The 23,812-nt window shown below is 44.9% G+C and overlaps 3 protein-coding genes across 4 annotated transcripts; 1 reads left to right on the forward strand and 2 right to left on the reverse strand.

Moving 5' to 3' along the window:
• The first annotated feature begins 1,602 nt into the window (after positions 1 to 1,602).
• Positions 1,603 to 6,054, forward strand: LOC119278437 (protein FAR1-RELATED SEQUENCE 5-like). 2 transcript variants are annotated; one of them, XM_037559785.1, is made up of 6 exons: positions 1,603 to 1,882; positions 2,510 to 2,597; positions 2,685 to 2,807; positions 3,021 to 4,743; positions 4,817 to 5,290; positions 5,715 to 6,054. In XM_037559785.1, exons 3-5 carry the CDS (start codon positions 2,727 to 2,729, stop codon positions 4,873 to 4,875), a joined length of 1,863 nt encoding a protein of 620 aa, XP_037415682.1. In that variant the 5' UTR covers positions 1,603 to 1,882; positions 2,510 to 2,597; positions 2,685 to 2,726; the 3' UTR covers positions 4,876 to 5,290; positions 5,715 to 6,054. The 2 variants fall into 2 exon arrangements, with proteins under 2 accessions (XP_037415682.1, XP_037415683.1); XM_037559786.1 differs by having other exon boundaries at positions 5,719 to 6,054.
• A 9,275-nt stretch (positions 6,055 to 15,329) lies between these two features.
• Positions 15,330 to 16,252, reverse strand: LOC119282183. Its single transcript, XM_037562500.1, has 3 exons — positions 16,153 to 16,252; positions 15,760 to 15,957; positions 15,330 to 15,662 (listed from the first exon to the last, which is right to left on the reverse strand). The coding sequence occupies exons 1-3, from the start codon at positions 16,210 to 16,212 to the stop codon at positions 15,462 to 15,464; spliced, it is 459 nt and encodes a 152-aa protein (XP_037418397.1). The 5' UTR covers positions 16,213 to 16,252; the 3' UTR covers positions 15,330 to 15,461.
• Positions 16,253 to 16,332: 80 nt separating this feature from the next.
• On the reverse strand, positions 16,333 to 17,796 carry LOC119282185. Its single transcript, XM_037562501.1, has 3 exons — positions 17,703 to 17,796; positions 17,541 to 17,582; positions 16,333 to 16,570 (listed from the first exon to the last, which is right to left on the reverse strand). Exons 1-3 carry the CDS (start codon positions 17,784 to 17,786, stop codon positions 16,358 to 16,360), a joined length of 339 nt encoding a protein of 112 aa, XP_037418398.1. The 5' UTR covers positions 17,787 to 17,796; the 3' UTR covers positions 16,333 to 16,357.
• Between the last annotated feature and the right edge of the window lie 6,016 nt (positions 17,797 to 23,812).

Consider the following 23,812-nt stretch of genomic DNA (forward strand, 5'->3'; position numbering starts at 1 on the left):
AGCTTCGCTCAACGACCAGCAAATGGCACCAGGGGTGGTATCCTTCTTCTTTGGGATGACCTTTTGGTGGAGATGTCCAGCATCACCATCACCACCTTCTGCCTCTCGGCCATGGTCCGTGTCAGAGACTCAGGCGTGAGCTTCAAGATAACCACCGTTTACGGCCCCACCGACCACTCGCTCAAAGATGTGTTCTTTACCGAGCTCGTTGGCCAAAAGCCACCCGCTGGAGTGGCTTGTATCGCCTCCGGGGATTTCAACCAAATTTGTCGGGCAAGGGATAAAAACAAGAGGAACGTGAACTGCAGCCGTATAAATCGGTTCCGTGCAACTCTCCATAGTTGTGAGCTCAAAGAAATCCACCTCCAGAATAGGAGATTCACATGGAGCAATGAGAGGTCCAACCCTACCCTTTGCAAGCTCGACTCCTTCTTTTGCAATGCGGAGTGGGACACAACATTCAACGACCACGTGTTACATGCGCTCTCCTCGTCCCTCTCCGACCACTGCCCGCTTCTGCTTGCTGAAGATAAGGGGCCAAGGAGGCCTAGGACCTTCAAATTTGAGAACTTTTGGGCTTCTATGCCAGGCTTCTATGACATGGTCCACAAGGCCTGGGCCGAGCCAGTTGAGCATACCGACCCATACATGATCCTTTTCCACAAGCTCAAGAAAACGGCGATGCGTCTCACGGAATGGAGTAGAGGCCTCTTCTCTAAAGCCAAGATGCACCTCCATGCCGCCCTCTTGGTGATCCTCCGCCTCGACATTGCTCAGGAGGGAAGGTTGCTCTCCCCGGGGGAGCGCGACCTTCAATCTCGGCTTAAGAGAAGGGTCATAAGCTTGGCCGCGCTGGAGAAAGCACGTAAAAAGCAGTGTGCTAGAATCGCAAACATTAAGGAAGGGGATGCCAACACCAAATTCTTTCACCGTTGCGTTAACGCAAGAAGGAGGAAAAACTATATTGACCGGATTATGAAGGATTAAGGGTGGGTGACCCAACACAATACCAAGGAGAAGATAATCCACGACCACTTCTCGCAAGTAATGAAAAGAGGAAGCGGAAGCACGAAGGACTTCAATTGGGAGGAGCTCAATCTGGAGTCGCATGACCTGTGTGAGCTTGACGCTCCCCTCTCTGAGGCGGAGGTCATCGAGGCGATTAATAGCATGTATAGCGACAAGGCGCCTGGGCCAGATGGCTTCACCGGCCTCTTCTTCAAAAAGTGTTGGGGCATCATCAAGCACGACGTCATGAGGGTGATTCAATGCTTTGACTCCCTCCACACAACAAACCTACACTGGCTCAACTCTGCGAATATTGTGTTGCTTCCCAAGAAGGATGGGGCGGAGAGCATCATCGACTTTAGGCCCATTAGCCTCATCCATGCAGTCGCCAAGATCATCGCGAAGGTACTCGCTATCCGGCTTGGGAGCAACTAGTATAAAATCTGAGGCTATGGTGCAAAAATAGGAAAAACGGATATGTACCGTTGGATGGAAGATTGGTGGCCTAGATTCGGGTGGGGCGTTGTGCGTGCAAAAATTGCAAAAAAGACCGTCCACAACAGCTAATTTGGTCCCGATGCCCCTACTCGTTCATACCCAAATCCCCTGGGCAGAGGCAGCGCACGAACAGATTTTTCCCCATGGGCGGCGGCGGCGGCGGCGACCCAGATCCCTTTTGCAAGCTAGACGAGTAGTCCCCCCTCCAGATCTCCCGATGGCTCCTTGCCGTTCGTCACCTCCTCTTCCTCTCTCTCTCTCTCTCTAAGGCTCCAGTAATAGATCGCATCCAGCTCCCCCACGCCGGCGGCAAGTCGGTTGTGGTCTCCTCAGCTCCTTCCCGATCGGCAGTGCGAGGAGGTGCTTCATTTTTGTAGTAAGTAGATGTTAACTTGTATTTCCTAGTAATTTCTGCTACATCCCAATTTCTATCAAGTAGATTAATGCTGCATTTCTCTGATTCTATCTTTTTTTGTTCATGTCGAATTTTCTCAGTGAATGATGCATTTTAATAACTTAGATTTGATGGTGTATTGGTACTATTATTATAGGCATTTTGGTACTCTAATTTGGAAGATCTGATGGTGTATTGCTACTGTTCTTGAATCTGGGTTACTCAAGCATATGCCTATAATATTTTTGAATTTTCCTTTAATATGTTAGTTAATGGTTGTGCCTAATTATTGTGAATCATCAACATTACAGTTCGCACGAACAACCATTAGTCATGAATATACTCTATTGTTGTTGTGCGATCAAGTTCACTTAGTTGTTGCTTTAGTCTCAATACCTGAATATCTTGGTTCAGAAATAGCTTGACAAGAAAAACATGCTGGAAAGAAAGTGAATTATTCTACTAGGCAGAAAAATTGAACAATGTTGTGTTCTTTATACAGGTTAAACGAAGATATATTTAGCTGTCGTGTTCTTTATTTGATCAGTGTGCCTAATGTCTGACCTAGCAAAGATGATATCATTTCTGACTTTGCAATTCTCGTTACAGGATCCAGTAATGGAGGGGAGTAGCGCGATGTCGCCTTTAGGAGAGCCTGTCGGTGCAAAGATCGCAGCATGTGCACTAGCACTATCAGGTGAGAACATCGGTCTAAGAAAGTATGTTGATGTACCTAACATTCTGTTAATCCCTTGTGTGATGTTTGCGAAAAAATTGTTTGTAGCTGTGGAATCGGTCAACAGCGTTCAAAATCAAGATTTCAGTGATGCTACCTCAGATCAATTCCCCCATGCTTCTCATTGATGAATTCAGTACTCCAAAAAAGAAACAATCATTTTCTCAAGAGGTATCTATACTGCACACAACCTACAATACTTGTTGACTGTGCATTGCATCTGGCTAATAGTAGTTGAATTTTAGTTTGCCTGAAAATATACTACTAGATGTGACAGAAAAATGAGATCTCATAAGTAAATAGCATGTAGTATTTTACATATCAATATGGTATCACGAATGGGGCACCGGGGCGATGGTATTAAACTTAAAATTTGTGTTGCAGGGTTCTTTGTATAAGCCACAGTGTGATGAGGAATTGAAGCCAAAAGTAGGGATGATATTTGATGACATTGGCTCGGTGATGGAATTTTACAAAACATATGCACACAATGTCGGCTTTGGTGTACGTCTTGGGCAGCAAAAAGTCATGGATAATGTGCTTCAGTGGAAGCGCTTCTTGTGTGCAAAAGAAGGCTTTCGGACCGAGAAAGGTATGATTGCTATTGACCCTGCTAAGAAAAGGAGAAAGGTGAAATTGACAAGATGTGGATGTGAAGCTTATATCTATGTCACTCGTGAAAGTGATGGAAAATATAGGATTGCCTCACTCACTGGATATCACAATCACCCTTTTGTGCCTCCTAGCCAACAACATTTGATTAGATCTAATCGTCAAGTTAGTGAGAGGGTGAAGACAACACTTTATGACTGCCAGAGAGCTAGCATCGGCACCGCTTTAGCATATAGGTTCCTTCATGTTGATGCAGGTGGTTTTGAGCATGTTGGGTGCACAAAGAAGGACCTACAGAATCACTATGGTGTGCTGAAAAACAAAATTAAAAATTGTGATGCTCAAATGCTAGTGGACCAATTTGGTAGATTGAAGGCCTTGAATCCTGCTTTTTTCTATGAGTACGAAGTTGACGATGTTGGTACATTGGTCCGTTTGTTTTGGGCAGATGCATCTAGTAGGAAAAATTATGGTCATTTCAATGATGTGGTATCTTTTGATTCGACTTACAGCAGTAACCAATATGAATACATCTTTGCACCCTTCACTGGAGTTAACCATCATATGCAAAGTGTATTTTTTGGAGCGGGGTTTCTACTACATGAGACAACAGACTCGTATGCTTGGTTGTTCACGGCGTTTCTTAGAGCAATGGGTGGGATTGCACCCAGGCTCATAATAACTGATGAGTGTCTTAGGATGAAGAATGCTATTGGTAAAATTCTACTAAACACTGCACATCGATTGTGTATGTGGCACATTATGGAGAAGGTTCCTGGAAAGGTACGTCCTGAATTGAAGAATGATCTTGCATTCTATGATAGGCTGAAACATTGTGTGTGGAATTCTGAAACACCAGCCGAGTTTGAGGATAGATGGAAGTCTTTCATCACAGAGTTTAAGTTGGAGGACCATGAGTGGTTTGCTAAAAAGTACATGCTTCGTGCGACATGGATACCAGCTTATTTCATGAACATTCCACTAGCTGGTCTTCTTAGGACAACTTCGATTTCAGAGAGTGCAAACTCATTTTTTAAGCGCTTCATCTGTCGCAAGCTCACATTTGTTGAATTTTGGCTAAGGTTTGACACTGCTTTGAAATGTCAAAGGCAGAATGAGTTGATTGTCGATAACACAAGCCAATACACAACAACCGAATTGTTAACATCATGGGATATAGAGAGACAAGCTAGGGCCTTATTCACACATGAGATCTTTGAATTGTTCCAGGCTCAGGTGCTTGCTGCGAGAGATGAATGTGATGTTCAGGAGACGGCAAATGGCGAGGGGATTAAAATCATCTCTGTTAGCGATCAATATAAGAAGATTAGAGAAGTTTGTTATGACACAACAACCATGACTGCTAAATGTTCTTGTAAGCTTTTTGAGTCAACAGGAATTATATGCCGTCATATTATCCGAGTATTGAGGGGTGCCAAGATAAATGAATACCAAGCTCATGTGTTCTTAAGCGGTGGCAGAAAAATTGCAAAAGGTATATTTCTTTCATTTAGATGTAGACTCATTAACTCTTCTTTACCTTTGACCCACATGATGATTTTTTTTAGGGACATTGTATTGGATGGGGAAGGAAACGTGCTTGAAGAGAATTTCATTGACCAAGTAGACATGGCTGTGAAAAGGAAGATAGCTGCTGTCAGGAACAAGCTAGAAGATCTTATACAGAATGCTAAAGGCTCCATGGAAGGAATTGAATTGCTCCACACTAGTTTGTGCAATGTTGAGTTGAGTTTAGCCCAGCTCGTACCGGACGTAGCATGTAGCACACAAGAAAATCAGGAGTCGTTTATTGGGAGCGCCATTCCAAAACATGTTACCATCCTCACACCTACTGATGTCAATGGAAGGGGCACATGCTCTAGAATAAAGGGACACAGGGATGGTGTGAAGAGTGGATCTGGTGAGAAGAGCAGAAGGCCTGGAATCCATCAAAAAGTCGCGCGCAAATGCAGCATTTGTAAGGAACTGGTGTTCCATGATGCAAGAACATGCTCCAAGAAACAAATGGAACAACAGTAGAGGTTTGTTTTCCGTCTTGCTTCCAAGACTACCACTTCTTTTGTCTTGCTATGACTGCTCAACGAGGCCGACTGAAATGATCTGGCTTACATAGATCATTTACCCAAGATATCTATACCTTCCATTTTGACTGACCTCTATTATCGCTAAAGCAGGATGTATGTATGTGATTTAGTATCAATCATTCTTCCATAACTTGAGCATATCTGCCATCTTGTTTGTTTATATTTTTCCTGTGTTGTTGTAATTTTATTTTTATTACAAGGTATAGTATAATGCTTGCCAAATTCTGTGTTTATAGCTATCGAATTCGAATATAATCGGCATCTCCTGCTATCGAATTCAAATATAGTACTATCTCTGTTAGGCATCTCCTGCTATTTCGTATTTGTTTCTAACTGACACATATTTATTTCGTGTTCTTAGCTAGGTAGATTGAACTGATAAATGTATAAGAGTCCATGGAGGTTGTCATCTCTCACAGCAGATGAAGCTCGATTACTAGGAAGCACTAAAACAGGAGGCAAAATGATAGATCTTTCTCTCATGTACTATCAAGATGCATGTTGAGCAGTGATAATTTCAGTCCTTAACATTTCGTCCTGCCGGCCATGTACTAAAAATGATCTATGTATGCCTCTTGTGTTATGTTCCCATGTACTCAAATACTAATTTCGGTCCTTAAGTTGCTCATGCATTCGGATACTTCCCAGTTTGACATGTAATATGTACTTCTGCTTGATCTGGGATGGCTTAATGTGCTGAAATATTTGTGATACAAATTGATGCTTTTTAGTAACCAAGATGTTCAACTCTTGAAAAATTAGTGATGTCTCAAAGGCCAAAATAGACACTTAAATGTGTATCAATTTTGTGAAGTAAATAGTTATAAATATTTTGTATCAAACTAATACGAGATGGGCGTCAACACTGTGCATAGCTAAAAAGGCTCATAATTCATGAAGACTCGAGGTCTATACTGCAAATGTGCTACTTCATATCTAACTATTGACAGGGGGTTCTCTGTAAAACGTACATTAAGTGGTTCAGATCCCTCCACCTAGATCTGTACCATTCATCTCCAATCTAATGGTCCAGCATGCTTTTTCTATTTTTGCACAGGATGCTCAGATTCTATTGTAGTCCCTCCCATCCGGCTTGGCCCGCACATGTCTGCCCTCGTCTTCAACGCTCAAAGTGCGTTCATCAAAACGCGGAGCATCCACGACAACTTCATGTATGTTAGAAACCTTGCGCGACGCTTGCACAAGAGCAAGACTCCCTCTCTCCTTTTGAAGCTGGACATCCGGAAGGCATTTGACTCTGTCAAATGGGAATACTTGCTTGACCTCCTACGGAGGCGAGGTTTCCCAAGCAAATTTCGAGAGTGGATTGCGGCTCTGCTATGCTCCTCATCTTCGAGGATCCTCTTGAATGGGGTAGCTGGTACCCCCATCAAGCATGGCCAGGGACTACGGCAAGGGGACCCCGTCTCTCCCCTCCTTTTTGTGATAGCTATTGACCCATTGAAACAAATCCTTGATGTGGCGACAAGGAAGGGCCTTCTTCACAAGGTCCGAGGGAGAGGGGTCATGGTGCGAACCTCTCTCTATGCGGATGATGTGGCTCTGTTTGTAGCGTCGATCAAAAGAGATGTGGACAACCTCGCGGTCATCCTGCGAGGTTTTGGTGAAGTCACCATCCTTTGCACCAACTTCCATAAGAGCTCAATGGTCCCCATTCGGTGCGGCAACCTTGACTTGGGCCACATCACGCAAGGGCTACCGGCTGTCAGGGCTTCCTTTCTGCTCCGCTACCTGGGACTCCCGCTATCTGTGTGGAAGCCGAAGCTCGCCGACCTACAATTTCTTGTCGATAAAGTGGCAAGTAGACTGACTACATATGACGACCAAAACATCACCACCATTGGTCGCGCAACCCTTGTTAAGTCGGTGCTCGCTTCCCAAGTGATCTACTTCATCAAGCCACTTGTCATACAACCCACCATTCTACAAAACATCGACAAGCTTGAGCGGGCCTTCCTATGGTCGGGGTCCGATACGACATCCGGGGCAAAGTGCAAGGTCAATTGGGATGTTGTCAGTCGGCCGCTCGCCTATGGTGGACTCGGGGTCCTCAACACCAACAAGTTCGCGCGGGCTTTGCGTTTGCGGTGGCCTTGGTACGAGTGGAAGGAGCCCACAAAGTTGTGGGTTGGGAGTGGGAACCCGTGCGATGAGGAGGACCTCAACTTTTTCTACGCCTATACCACCATCACGGTCGGGAATGATGCGAAGACTCCATTTTGGGACTCCCCTTGGCTCCTTGGTCGCAAGCCCAAAGACATTGCTCCGCTCATTTATGAGACTTCCTTCCGGAAGCACTGGAAGGTACGGGAGGCCCTCAAGGACAACACGTGGATCCTCAAAATCAGACCGCCCGCATCGGTTTCCATCGAGCATGTTGCGTAATTCTTCACCCTTTGGATGCTACTGCACGAGGTGCAGCTGGATGAGCTCACTGAGGATGACATCCTATGGAAGCACACGGAATCTGGGCACTACTCCGCGGCCAGGGCACAAATTTTGGGCTTGGTCCTCTCCCCCATGGACCAAATGGTCTGGAAGGCTTGGGCCCCACCAAAAGTCAAGTTCTTTGCTTGGCTCGCGCTTCAGGATAGGATCTGGACTGCAGACAGATTGGAGAAACGAGGATGGCCTAACTGTGGCCCCTGCCCCTTGTGCCGACGGGTGCATGAATGTGGCCCTCATCTTTTCTTCAGATGCCGTTTCACTCTCAGACTTTGGAACGTGGCTATTCAGAAATTTCGCATCCACGACATGGACACGTCCACATGGCACCTGTTTGACTCTGTTCATGCCTGGTGGGCGAGCACATGCACCACGGGCACCACCGACAGAAAAGCAAAGGCATCGATTACCATGCTAGTGTCATGGGTCATTTGGAATGAGCGCAACGCAAGAGTGTTCAGACAAAAGAGCGCACCTCTGCAAATCTTGCTCAGCATCATTGAAGACGAGGCAAACCTTTGGATAAAAGTTGGGGCAAAGAAACTAGGGTCTTTTTTATTGCGAGAATAATTGTCATGCCGTAACTTGGATGTGTGTTGTAACAAACTCTCTCTCCTCCTTATTTAATATATGAGGCAAATCTTTTGCCTCCTTTTCAAAAAAAAGGTGTTAATCAGGTTTGTTGAGTCGGTTATGAATGTCATGGCAAATAAAGAAGAAAAGGTTTGTTGTGTGTTGTGCATGAATAATTGGACGTAACTTCTTCACGCAGCAACTACGGGAAATGCGAACCAGGGCTATCAACGACTGCTTCAAGACTGTATGTTAGATGTGTCAGACACCATAATTAGCCCATGTATCCCATTGGGAAAACAAAATTGGTGTCGTCTGTACCAATCAAGCTAGACCACGAAATTAACCCTTAATACATGATTGATCTCCCTTCGTCTTGGCCCCCTCCCACGGGTGTCAGACTCAGACACTCAGACTAACAACAAAACAACTACGCTGCCGAGAGAGAGGTAAAGGTATGAAGACACCACCATGACATGTCTTAGGACATCTAAGCTCCACGACAATGCCCCCAGAATGGAAACAGGCGCTAAGCGTCACCGCTGCTGAGTCCAAAATGAACAAGGGTTTTCACCTAAGCAAAATAGGAGTACTTGGCAGCCACTTAAACAGGTTTTTCAAACTTAATTAGCACTTCACTTTTTCGTACTGACCCTTTTAGGCTAGTCATAGTGGGAGTAACTTAGCAAGTAACATAGCGCACTCCGAGAAACTTTTGCTTATGTGGCATGTAGTTAATGAGAAGTGGTAACATAATATGTTACTGTAACATAGCGCTTTCCAAGACAAGATGAGTCTACAAGTTAATTAATGAAGTCTTCTATGACACTACTACTATGTTACTTTGCACTATGAAGGTAGTAACTTAGACTAGTGCCATATGCATGATACTAGTATAAGTTCCTCACTATGACCAGCCTTAGACCGAGATTCTGATAAAGTCAACCAATATCTTAGGTTCATTAATACCCTATATGAGGCAACATGTGTACGAAAAACTCTCTTCAGACTAAGACCAAACCATTAGTTGCAATAGTTTCAGCTATCTGTGAGCTTATACGGTTTATATATTCTTCTCAGGCCCTTCCGCCTTATATGTTTCTTTGGCCAGCTCAACCAACGATTTCAGTAGTTCTTTTTTCGAGGTCTTAACTTCATGAGCTTCGACCATATCTTTGTAGGCTCTCAAGCAAGAATCCTTATTCTTGTGAACTTGATATCTATCTGCATCAGCCACCAACCTTAACACCTCATCTTCTGAAACCTGAAAGAAACATGATTTGTAGTGAGTGACAAGTTTGCAGAAAATGAGGTAGCATGCAGCTGGGAACACATTCACAAAACAGTATGTACAGTTTTACCTCACAAGAGTCGCCAAATTCAGGCCACCATATCATCTTCAGAGCGGTTGCAATTTTCAGTAACGTCCAACCCTTGCAGTTGATGCCAGAAACATCCCTAATGAGGTCGCCTGCACGGCGCAAGGCTCCAGAATATTGCTTCTCAACAGAATCACACTGAAACAAGGCAGAAGCCGTCGCAACAATTTGCTCATTGACCTGGATACAAAGAAGATTGCTTCATCACCAAAGCAAAGATGCAGAGCATACAATTTTTTTTCTGTACAAGTTGCATCCAAAACTTTGGTCCATGAAGATGAAGTATTGTAAATGCGAGCACACAAGCTATCATACATTGCAACACCAAATGACAGGGAACTATGAAGCAAAGAGCATGGCAACTAGTTAGCTCACCATGTCTGTTTTGACATCACAGCCATAACGATTCAATACATAATGCAGTCCTAGACTCATTGGGAGACGGTCCGCTGCAGCCAGCTGTGATTTTTCTTGAGGCAGCAAACTTCTCATGCAGTGCTGTATGCCCCACATTACCCCCATTACAGCTGTAGTATACAGGCAGTCTATATTCTGGAAGAAGTGATAGCAAAGATGGCGATCAAAGTTGTTCAAAAATATAGATAAACCAGGAACTTATACTCACCAATCTCTCTTCAATAATTCTTTTATATTCAAGCTTTCCAACAGCAATTTTCTGCTCAGGGAAGCGACAGTTCATGATCATATCAGTAAGCCTTTTGCTGACACCAGTACTTTTATTAATGGCCTTGGACTTGTCCTTAAAAGTTCGAAACTCTTCCAGCAAAACAGCCTGATGAAAAAATGAGCATGTCCAGGTGCAAAAAGAAAGAATTAATCAAGTATCATGCCATGTCTCTCAATCAGGAGAGGGGGCTGATTCACTGGGCATATTTTAACTGTAACGATATACCCATGTTACAAATACTCGTTCATCAAAGTAATTCAGATTAACTCATAAAGCAAGGTCATGAGAAGTAGTTTGGCAACAGACCACGGTGCTGCTCTTCAGTAGTAGCAGCACATCAGTAACTGATTTGTAAGAAGTCTTGTTACACCCATGGCGGATATTTAGCCAAAGTAGTTTTTTGGGCGTGCATGCATTTGTGTCCAGGGCAAGGTTTTCATTTTCAGTTTCAGCGAAATTCAGTGATTTGTTTGAAATTCAATTAAATATTTGAAAATTTTAATTTATTTTTGAAAAAAGTTGAATTCATGTGTACTCCCTCCGTTTCTTTTTAGTCTTCATATAAGATTTGGTCAAAGTCAAACTTTGTTAACTTTGACTAAGTTTATAGAAAAAATATAAAAATTCACAATATGAAATCAAGATTGTTAGATGCATCATGAAATTAATTTTCATACCATATAGTTTTAGTATTCTAGAGGTTGATATTTTTTTCTACAAAGAAACGGAGGGAGTACTACTGAAATGGCTGAAATATTTTGGCTGAAAGGTAGATATTTCAGTGACTGCTGAAATTAATGAAATCCAGTGAAATTCATCAAAATCTCACTGAAAGTGAAAACCGCGGTCCAGGGTACATGTTTTAGATTTATGGAGGAAAGTTGTGTTGGCCTCTCAATTATTTAGTAATGAACCATGTGTTTATGTTCCTCCGTCAATAGAAAACAAAGTAAATAAATAAATACTGATGCAATCATGAATGGTGCAAGATAACTAGCAGGGTTAATTTGGCAGCACAACATAGGAAAAATAACAATCAGAAAAAGGGAAACGAAGGAAAGAAGTGGGCACTAACACTTTCTGCCTTCCATCTATCAGTGAAGTTAAGCCATACTTCCTGGAGGAGACAAAGATAAAAGAGAAAATTAGGTAATTGACATAGACAACAAGAGAAAGCAAGCAAGCAAGCACATCATCATTAACCAAGGAAGGAAGAACATATAGTACACCACTACACCTCCACAGCATTTCGTGTTCTTAGCTAGGTAGATTGAACTGATAAATGTATAAGAGTCCATGGAGGTTGTCATCTCTCACAGCAGATGAAGCTCGATTACTAGGAAGCACTAAAACAGGAGGCAAAATGATAGATCTTTCTCTCATGTACTATCAAGATGCATGTTGAGCAGTGATAATTTCAGTCCTTAACATTTCGTCCTGCCGGCCATGTACTAAAAATGATCTATGTATGCCTCTTGTGTTATGTTCCCATGTACTCAAATACTAATTTCGGTCCTTAAGTTGCTCATGCATTCGGATACTTCCCAGTTTGACATGTAATATGTACTTCTGCTTGATCTGGGATGGCTTAATGTGCTGAAATATTTGTGATACAAATTGATGCTTTTTAGTAACCAAGATGTTCAACTCTTGAAAAATTAGTGATGTCTCAAAGGCCAAAATAGACACTTAAATGTGTATCAATTTTGTGAAGTAAATAGTTATAAATATTTTGTATCAAACTAATACGAGATGGGCGTCAACACTGTGCATAGCTAAAAAGGCTCATAATTCATGAAGACTCGAGGTCTATACTGCAAATGTGCTACTTCATATCTAACTATTGACAGGGGGTTCTCTGTAAAACGTACATTAAGTGGTTCAGATCCCTCCACCTAGATCTGTACCATTCATCTCCAATCTAATGGTCCAGCATGCTTTTTCTATTTTTGCACAGGATGCTCAGATTCTATTGTAGTCCCTCCCATCCGGCTTGGCCCGCACATGTCTGCCCTCGTCTTCAACGCTCAAAGTGCGTTCATCAAAACGCGGAGCATCCACGACAACTTCATGTATGTTAGAAACCTTGCGCGACGCTTGCACAAGAGCAAGACTCCCTCTCTCCTTTTGAAGCTGGACATCCGGAAGGCATTTGACTCTGTCAAATGGGAATACTTGCTTGACCTCCTACGGAGGCGAGGTTTCCCAAGCAAATTTCGAGAGTGGATTGCGGCTCTGCTATGCTCCTCATCTTCGAGGATCCTCTTGAATGGGGTAGCTGGTACCCCCATCAAGCATGGCCAGGGACTACGGCAAGGGGACCCCGTCTCTCCCCTCCTTTTTGTGATAGCTATTGACCCATTGAAACAAATCCTTGATGTGGCGACAAGGAAGGGCCTTCTTCACAAGGTCCGAGGGAGAGGGGTCATGGTGCGAACCTCTCTCTATGCGGATGATGTGGCTCTGTTTGTAGCGTCGATCAAAAGAGATGTGGACAACCTCGCGGTCATCCTGCGAGGTTTTGGTGAAGTCACCATCCTTTGCACCAACTTCCATAAGAGCTCAATGGTCCCCATTCGGTGCGGCAACCTTGACTTGGGCCACATCACGCAAGGGCTACCGGCTGTCAGGGCTTCCTTTCTGCTCCGCTACCTGGGACTCCCGCTATCTGTGTGGAAGCCGAAGCTCGCCGACCTACAATTTCTTGTCGATAAAGTGGCAAGTAGACTGACTACATATGGCGACCAAAACATCACCACCATTGGTCGCGCAACCCTTGTTAAGTCGGTGCTCGCTTCCCAAGTGATCTACTTCATCAAGCCACTTGTCATACAACCCACCATTCTACAAAACATCGACAAGCTTGAGCGGGCCTTCCTATGGTCGGGGTCCGATACGACATCCGGGGCAAAGTGCAAGGTCAATTGGGATGTTGTCAGTCGGCCGCTCGCCTATGGTGGACTCGGGGTCCTCAACACCAACAAGTTCGCGCGGGCTTTGCGTTTGCGGTGGCCTTGGTACGAGTGGAAGGAGCCCACAAAGTTGTGGGTTGGGAGTGGGAACCCGTGCGATGAGGAGGACCTCAACTTTTTCTACGCCTATACCACCATCACGGTCGGGAATGATGCGAAGACTCCATTTTGGGACTCCCCTTGGCTCCTTGGTCGCAAGCCCAAAGACATTGCTCCGCTCATTTATGAGACTTCCTCCCGGAAGCACTGGAAGGTACGGGAGGCCCTCAAGGACAACACGTGGATCCTCAAAATCAGACCGCCCGCATCGGTTTCCATCGAGCATGTTGCGTAATTCTTCACCCTTTGGATGCTACTGCACGAGGTGCAGCTGGATGAGCTCACTGAGGATGACATCCTATGGAAGCACACGGAATCTGGGCACTACTCCGCGGCCAGGGCACAAATTTTGGGCTTGGTCCTCTCCCCCATGGACCAAATGGTCTGGAAGGCTTGGGCCCCACCAAAAGTCAAGTTCTTTGCTTGGCTCGCGCTTCAGGACAGGATCTGGACTGCGGACAGATTGGAGAAACGAGGATGGCCTAACTGTGGCCCCTGCCCCTTGTGCCGACGGGTGCATGAATGTGGCCCTCATCTTTTCTTCAGATGCCGTTTCACTCTCAGACTTTGGAACGTGGCTATTCAGAAATTTCGCATCCACGACATGGACACGTCCACATGGCACCTGTTTGACTCCGTTCATGCCTGGTGGGCGAGCACATGCACCACGGGCACCACCGACAGAAAAGCAAAGGCATCGATTACCATGCTAGTGTCATGGGTCATCTGGAATGAGCGCAACGCAAGAGTGTTCAGACAAAAGAGCGCACCTCTGCAAATCTTGCTCAACATCATTGAAGACGAGGCAAACCTTTGGATAAAAGTTGGGGCAAAGAAAATAGGGTCTTTTTTATTGCGAGAATAATTGTCATGCCGTAACTTGGATGTGTGTTGTAACAAACTCTCTCTCCTCCTTATTTAATATATGAGGCAAATCTTTTGCCTCCTTTTCAAAAAAAAGGTGTTAATCAGGTTTGTTGAGTCGGTTATGAATGTCATGGCAAATAAAGAAGAAAAGGTTTGTTGTGTGTTGTGCATGAATAATTGGACGTAACTTCTTCACGCAGCAACTACGGGAAATGCGAACCAGGGCTATCAACGACTGCTTCAAGACTGTATGTTAGATGTGTCAGACACCATAATTAGCCCATGTATCCCATTGGGAAAACAAAATTGGTGTCGTCTGTACCAATCAAGCTAGACCACGAAATTAACCCTTAATACATGATTGATCTCCCTTCGTCTTGGCCCCCTCCCACGGGTGTCAGACTCAGACACTCAGACTAACAACAAAACAACTACGCTGCCGAGAGAGAGGTAAAGGTATGAAGACACCACCATGACATGTCTTAGGACATCTAAGCTCCACGACAATGCCCCCAGAATGGAAACAGGCGCTAAGCGTCACCGCTGCTGAGTCCAAAATGAACAAGGGTTTTCACCTAAGCAAAATAGGAGTACTTGGCAGCCACTTAAACAGGTTTTTCAAACTTAATTAGCACTTCACTTTTTCGTACTGACCCTTTTAGGCTATTCATAGTGGGAGTAACTTAGCAAGTAACATAGCGCACTCCGAGAAACTTTTGCTTATGTGGCATGTAGTTAATGAGAAGTGGTAACATAATATGTTACTGTAACATAGCGCTTTCCAAGACAAGATGAGTCTACAAGTTAATTAATGAAGTCTTCTATGACACTACTACTATGTTACTTTGCACTATGAAGGTAGTAACTTAGACTAGTGCCATATGCATGATACTAGTATAAGTTCCTCACTATGACCAGCCTTAGACCGAGATTCTGATAAAGTCAACCAATATCTTAGGTTCATTAATACCCTATATGAGGCAACATGTGTACGAAAAACTCTCTTCAGACTAAGACCAAACCATTAGTTGCAATAGTTTCAGCTATCTGTGAGCTTATACGGTTTATATATTCTTCTCAGGCCCTTCCGCCTTATATGTTTCTTTGGCCAGCTCAACCAACGATTTCAGTAGTTCTTTTTTCGAGGTCTTAACTTCATGAGCTTCGACCATATCTTTGTAGGCTCTCAAGCAAGAATCCTTATTCTTGTGAACTTGATATCTATCTGCATCAACCACCAACCTTAACACCTCATCTTCTGAAACCTGAAAGAAACATGATTTGTAGTGAGTGACAAGTTTGCAGAAAATGAGGTAGCATGCAGCTGGGAACACATTCACAAAACAGTATGTACAGTTTTACCTCACAAGAGTCGCCAAATTCAGGCCACCATATCATCTTCAGAGCGGTTGCAATTTTCAGTAACGTCCAACCCTTGCAGTTGATGCCAGAAACATCCCTAATGAGGTCGCCTGCACGGCGCAAGGCTCCAGAATATTGCTTCTCAACAGAATCACACTGAAACAAGGCAGAAGCCGTCGCAACAATTTGCTCATTGACCTGGATACAAAGAAGATTGCTTCATCACCAAAGCAAAGATGCAGAGCATACAATTTTTTTTCTGTACAAGTTGCATCCAAAACTTTGGTCCATGAAGATGAAGTATTGTAAATGCGAGCACACAAGCTATCATACATTGCAACACCAAATGACAGGGAACTATGAAGCAAAGAGCATGGCAACTAGTTAGCTCACCATGTCTGTTTTGACATCACAGCCATAACGATTCAATACATAATGCAGTCCTAGACTCATTGGGAGACGGTCCGCTGCAGCCAGCTGTGATTTTTCTTGAGGCAGCAAACTTCTCATGCAGTGCTGTATGCCCCACATTACCCCCATTACAGCTGTAGTATACAGGCAGTCTATATTCTGGAAGAAGTGATAGCAAAGATGGCGATCAAAGTTGTTCAAAAATATAGATAAACCAGGAACTTATACTCACCAATCTCTCTTCAATAATTCTTTTATATTCAAGCTTTCCAACAGCAATTTTCTGCTCAGGGAAGCGACAGTTCATGATCATATCAGTAAGCCTTTTGCTGACACCAGTACTTTTATTAATGGCCTTGGACTTGTCCTTAAAAGTTCGAAACTCTTCCAGCAAAACAGCCTGATGAAAAAATGAGCATGTCCAGGTGCAAAAAGAAAGAATTAATCAAGTATCATGCCATGTCTCTCAATCAGGAGAGGGGGCTGATTCACTGGGCATATTTTAACTGTAACGATATACCCATGTTACAAATACTCGTTCATCAAAGTAATTCAGATTAACTCATAAAGCAAGGTCATGAGAAGTAGTTTGGCAACAGACCACGGTGCTGCTCTTCAGTAGTAGCAGCACATCAGTAACTGATTTGTAAGAAGTCTTGTTACACCCATGGCGGATATTTAGCCAAAGTAGTTTTTTGGGCGTGCATGCATTTGTGTCCAGGGCAAGGTTTTCATTTTCAGTTTCAGCGAAATTCAGTGATTTGTTTGAAATTCAATTAAATATTTGAAAATTTTAATTTATTTTTGAAAAAAGTTGAATTCATGTGTACTCCCTCCGTTTCTTTTTAGTCTTCATATAAGATTTGGTCAAAGTCAAACTTTGTTAACTTTGACTAAGTTTATAGAAAAAATATAAAAATTCACAATATGAAATCAAGATTGTTAGATGCATCATGAAATTAATTTTCATACCATATAGTTTTAGTATTCTAGAGGTTGATATTTTTTTCTACAAAGAAACGGAGGGAGTACTACTGAAATGGCTGAAATATTTTGGCTGAAAGGTAGATATTTCAGTGACTGCTGAAATTAATGAAATCCAGTGAAATTCATCAAAATCTCACTGAAAGTGAAAACCGCGGTCCAGGGTACATGTTTTAGATTTATGGAGGAAAGTTGTGTTGGCCTCTCAATTATTTAGTAATGAACCATGTGTTTATGTTCCTCCGTCAATAGAAAACAAAGTAAATAAATAAATACTGATGCAATCATGAATGGTGCAAGATAACTAGCAGGGTTAATTTGGCAGCACAACATAGGAAAAATAACAATCAGAAAAAGGGAAACGAAGGAAAGAAGTGGGCACTAACACTTTCTGCCTTCCATCTATCAGTGAAGTTAAGCCATACTTCCTGGAGGAGACAAAGATAAAAGAGAAAATTAGGTAATTGACATAGACAACAAGAGAAAGCAAGCAAGCAAGCACATCATCATTAACCAAGGAAGGAAGAACATATAGTACACCACTACACCTCCAGAGCATTTGGTCGGCTAATAAGTAACCCACAAAAGGTGAAAATTGCAAAGCCGGAGGGCGTCTCAAACAGAATCAGCATCAGCCCACTATCCCCACGGATGGTAGCTGCAAAAAAAGAAACAAAGCAAAACTTAAGCAAGCATGATTACCAAGAAAAGAAGTAAATAATTCAAATATCAAACATGATGCCAGCCCTTGCCAAAGGTGGCTCTCATACATCGCCTGGGCTCCCAAGAATACCGAGTTCAACCACCCCTGGCGCAGCTCACTGAATTGGCGGCCCATCATACCCAAAATATGGCGCGTTTTGCAGGTCTGCTGGGAGTGGGGTAACCACATCCACTGTTGCTCCTCTCGTCCCCTCATTGGATCATCCCATGCTTCTGCACGTCTGTTGGCTGTGCTCTCTTCCACTCGGATGCCACTACAGGTGCCTCCGGCTAGACCTTGACCACTAGATATTGTCGAGATGTTCTAGCCAAGTGCACTCAAAGGTTCCATCCCAATCGCTAGAATGTTCCAGCCATGGAAGGTAATTGTTCCCACCAGTTGAAATGAACTTTCCATGGGCGCATTGGGAGCAAGAGATCCAGTGGGAACTGAGAGGTGTGCGCAGTGGCCAGGATCATGGAGCCGCTGCTGGGAAAATGTGCTGCCATTTTAGCGTGTGTCTGTTATGATAGGTTGGTACAGTTTTATCTCCTGCAGGATTTGGACATGTTTTACTCTAACAAATGATTAAAAGTTCCTTGATTTCTTGCATAAGGAATGAGATTTTATTTAGGTTCCAATGTCACATTAAGAATATTTGCCCAAGAGCTAAAGATTCAGAGAAACGACCGCGATGGTTAGGTACTTAGGTAGGTCTTATGGAAACTAAGCTCACCACTATAACAAAAATTTGACATGGTTGTAGTAGTAGTAGTACTGAGTTCTTAAATATAAGTCTTTTTAAAGATTTCAATATGGATTACATACGAATACGAATGTATATAGACGTATTTTAGAGTGTAGATTCAATCATTTTGCTTCGTATGTAGTCCATATTGGAATCTCTAAGAAGACTTTTATTTAGGAGTGGAGGGAGTATAAAAGACAGGTACTACAACCTGCAAATCTATGAATATCTTATTGCATTTTCTGTTGCATGGTTTGCCTCTTATCATTTCAATTCAGCTGTTAACCATTTTGGATAAATGCTTCATGCGATGTTTGACTTGAACATAAGTTGGATAGGCACGAGAAAGGTTTGCCCCATTATGTACATGTCTCAAGCAAGGCACCGGCAGGCCAATTATGTGACAAGACAACACAGCTGTACAAGTAAGTCGAAAAAGTTACTTTGTACATTTGGTACTGCATATTTACTCCTGCCACTGCAGGGTAATTGGCCAACTGCTAATGCCAAGTTGTTGTGACTGAAGGTGTATGACCTTTTGGACATCTGCGTGAGAAGGATAGATAAACTGACAAAATGTTTGAGAGTGCTGATGCTGGAGACGAACGTGATACTACCAGAAAGGACCAGCGGTGCACCAGGCAGCAAGTGAGAGAAAGCAAAGGAGAGCATAAGAGCATTTCTATCAGACTCCTTAAAACTTAAAAGTGGTTAAACCCATAAAAAAATGATGTTTTCATTTTTTGTTTTCAAAAAACACCCCGAATAGAGCCCGTAAAAGTGATCAAACCCGTAAACTTTTTCAGGCCCCTGAGAATCCACCCCACGGCCCCCTTTATTCACAGATTTGAAGGCAAAACTGAGGGTGCCCTGAAAACCGGTCAACGCTAAGCGACAAGGAAATTCCACTGTACGCATGGGCTCCGCTGATCTTTCGTCACGGGACTCGTCAGAAACTCAGCGCTTAAAGCAGCTGCGCTGCCGGCCTGTGGAGGAGCTTGCAGGAGCGGCGACGGCGGCGGCTCCGTGACACCGGGAGGTTTCATCCGCGCTGGTTGTCCCTCATCTGATGCTGGCTGTCTCACATCTGCCGTGGAGGCTTCGATTGATTAAGCAGTGACGAGAGCTAGCTAGGATCGATTCAGTTGATCCATTCAAGCAGCTACGGCGACGGAGCTAGCTAGCTAGCTCCTGGATCGATTCGATCCATCCATTGAAGCAGCTATGGCGACGGCGGCCGCTTTGTGCGAGCCGTCCTGGACGCCGGCGGCATCCGTATTTGGCCGCTTCGTGTGTTGTCAGCCGGCTTCGTAGGAGCGAGCTAGCTGACTGTGGACACGGGCCAGAGAAAGAAGAAGACGTGGGAAAAAAATATAAGCGAATATTTGGTTTAATAGTTTAAGTTTGAGGTGTCTATTCGGCCGCAGCTCAAACCGACCCTTAAACCGCGTTTTTCGCGAACTGAAAACCGCGTTTTTAGTCCGTGGTTTAAGGGGTCTGCTAGAGATGCTCTAAGGGCATCTCCAATGCTAACCCGCAAATTTGCTCCCGCATCTGTCGGCACGGATAGGGGACTAGTCCGCGAACACTGATGCGGAAGCCGGCCATCCAACCCTATGCCTCAAATGTCCGCTTTTTATTAACTTAAAAAATTGTTTATTCATCGGCTTGCGTCAAAACACACTGTGCCAAAACACACACACATGCTAGCCTTCCACCAAATGTACAAGTATATGCTAATCACCTAGTCAATCACACCTTCCGCCAAATGCATACAAATCACTAATGCTAATCATAGTCCAATTACACCTTCCGCTAATGAGTGCTAGACTTGCATCACACCTTCTGCCAAATGAAAATCGCCTTCCACCCTTTAACCTTGCGTCAAACTAATCACCTTCGGCTTTCCGCCATCCGGACAGAAAAACGGGCACGTGGTGCCCTTTGGTTGACCAAACAGATATCCAGACTCCTGTAATGCTCATCACGTTTGTCTTCAGTTTGTTAGAAAAACGTGTCCAGACTCCTGCAATGCTCATCACGTTTGTCTTCAGTTTGTCAGAAAAACGTGGTTTAGATTGCTGGGCGGACCGACACAGGACCGCGTTATGTGGCAAACCGTGTCTGAAGCACGGTCTAGACGCTTGCGGGATGTTTAAGGGTTCACCTTGAAGATGCCCTAAAGGGGATAATAGCAAAGTGAAAGGCGATGGGCAACGAATATCAACTGCATGGGAGATGTGCTGCCCACAAACCGGTGCTCTAGGGGTGTGTTCAGATTCTTTTGACTTTAATTGGAGCATCTCCAATAGGTGATGTAAAAGCACCGCGGTGATAAAATTTGGCCATTTGGGGCACTTTGGCCAAAAACGACAATCCAACACGTGATGTATATGTATCCAGTGATGTACTATTTTTTTAGGACAGATGAAACAACGCCTCTCGCTGCTGCATATTTGCAGCACCGCAATGGCTGCCACAAAATCCCCATGCCCACGCACGCAATTGCCCGCAGAAACTTCCATGCCCGCAGCCTGCATCGTTGCCCGTCACTGACACCGTCAATTCCATGTTGTAATCACCGCCCGGCCAACCGCCACTAGCAATCCCGCCACTGGTTTCCACTCCGCTAGCCGACAATTTCCACCTACCCACTGCATGCACGCCGCCCCCAAATATGTCCTCCCCATTGCCCGTCATCGCCCGATCAATGACTCACCTCCTTGATTTGTCGACTCTGGCGGCTCCTGCTCGGGTTGCCTCTAGGGTTTGTCCGCCGCAGTTGGGCTCAACACGCCACCGCTCAGCTTGGCAGCTCGGGCCGAGGACACTCTCAGTGGCAGAGCTAGCCAATATGGCTGGGAGGCAGATGGCCACACTTGTTTTAAAAATTCCTTTAGAGATTTTTCTAATCTTGGGGGTGGGGGGGGGGGGGCATGGCCCCCCTGTAACACACATCTCTGTCGTTGGACACTGTGTCGAGGAGATGGCACTACCCAAGCCACGCTGCATCGCCGCTCTGCCGCGAGCGGCACCTTGTACCCTGGTGTTAGGCTAAGTGAGTTGGACGTTGCAAAAATCACTTGCAAGTGACGGCTTAGGTGGCTCGGCATCTTCAAGATGCCCGAGCTTGCCGCACACGTGTACGACGAGGTTGCATGGAGGTTTGGCGGTAGTAGGGCCGAGCTGAACTTCTCCGACGTGGTCTTAGCCTAGGAAGTACAGTTTCGCTCCCATGAGATTTGCATTGTCTCCCGCGATGAGGAGAAAGCACACCACCGTGTCGAGGCGCAACAAAGTGCCTAGGAGAAGGGTAGGGTTTACATGGAGAGGTTTGCCAAGACCAATCCGCACCTCGTCGAGGCGGAGCTTTGATTCTTCGCCGAGAAGGAGAAGACGAAGCCGAATGAGGAGGTAGAGTTGGATCGCAAACCTCATGTTTAATTATGTTGTTTAAAATGTTTAAGGAACATAGAAGTAGAGTTCAAAATTCCAAAATGTGAAATGAATCATATTCAAATGATGAGTTTTAGGGCATCGCCTTTACACCACCTATTAAAGCAACAGCCGTTTCGGTGATGTAAAATTTTCTCCCTCCTACCTGGTTTTTGCATCACGGATTTTTTCATCACCTGTTGAAGATGCTCTTAAGAAAGTGGATCCTCAACCGATTAGGAAGTGCATGCACCCCACTCCGCTGCATCAAGTCAGTTGGTGGTAAACCGAAGAGGGGTATGACTTTTTGCAAAAAAATTGGACTTGGAATGTTTACGATCCAAACAATAATGGTTTACTGAAATTTTGATCATACCCATGCATCGGTGATGCCAACATTTTGATGTCTAGTTGTGGCTCAAATAAAACATACCCTAAGACTCCATCTCCAACCGCCAGCCCACCAAACCTACCCGGTGCCCGGATCTGTTGGTTCGGACCCAAAAACGCGCGCCCCACGGCAGGTACTATGTGCTGCTAAAAATCTAGGGTTCCTTCGCATGCAGTTCAGTTAGCGACTAATTAAAAGTTTTCCCTGCCGAGTAGGTGAGACTGAGAGGCAGGATGAAGGCGGGCGAGTGTGGCTCACCTGGACAGGCTGGGAGTCTCGACGGAGGAGAGCGCCCGCGTCGCCGCTTCACCGCCGGAGTAGAGGATCTCGAGGAGGAGCGCGCCTACTTCGCCGCCGGAGGAGGACAAGAGGATGTCGAAGAGGAGCGAGATCGAGTACACATCGCCGGAGAGGATGTCGACGAGGAGCGAGTCCGCATCGCCGGACGAGTTTGGCGGCCGTGTGTGGATTTTACGGAGTCGGTTAGGTTTACTAGAGAATGGATCAGTGCTTCGCGAACCTTTTTTTTAGAACCTACGTGCACGCAGCCATTTTTCTTTTTTTATTTGAAGATGACCGTGACTGGCAGGAATTCTGCCAATTTTTTTCGAGATTAGGAATTCTGCCATTTTTGTTAAAAGGCCCGTTGAATTGCAGGAATATGGAAATGTGGGCATAGTAAAAACGTGGGCAGGAGTATAATGAAGATGGCAATGGGAATCCGAAACACACGAAGTCGATTGATAAAAACTCTATTAAGGCCTCGTTTGGTTGCAAGTGATCCCCCCGGGATCCCCTTCCTTTCCCCGGGTGGGAAAGCCTCGAGCCGAATCGAGCCCGAGGAATCTACCGTCGCATTTGGTGCCTAACGAAGGGGAGGGAACCTGGCCCTTTCCCCGGCCCTTCCCTGGTTGAGTTTTCCGCGCCTCGACAGGTCGGGGAGAAAGACCTCGTCTCGATCGCTCTCACGACTGAGAGGCGCCGGCGTTGGGTGAAAGTCTACAGCCTCCGAGGCTCCTTTGTCCGGCGATCGGGAGCGACGACGCCCGCTCCCTCCTTCCCAGAGCGACGGCGAGGGTAATGGTCTGGTGGTCCTCCTCATCCTTCCCCTGAACTCCCCTCAGCCTAGAAGCTCCTCTCTCCACTGCCACCAAGCCGGCCATGGCAGTTGAGTACTGTAAATCTCACCGTGATTGTATTGATCTGCCTCAAGGGCTATAAGTACAGGTTTACAAGAGAGAGACTACGCAGAGTCCGGTGAGAGTACAACGGCATGGCTGGGTTATCCCTTGCATGCAGGACGTGCAAGTGCACGTAAGGCGCACGGAGTGCGCGTGTAGTTAGACGCCGAGCTATCCGGTCGTGGGAAGTTAGCCAGGAG

The sequence above is a fragment of the Triticum dicoccoides genome, chromosome 3B (assembly GCF_002162155.2).
Source record: "Triticum dicoccoides isolate Atlit2015 ecotype Zavitan chromosome 3B, WEW_v2.0, whole genome shotgun sequence".
Lineage (NCBI taxonomy): Eukaryota > Viridiplantae > Streptophyta > Magnoliopsida > Poales > Poaceae > Triticum > Triticum dicoccoides.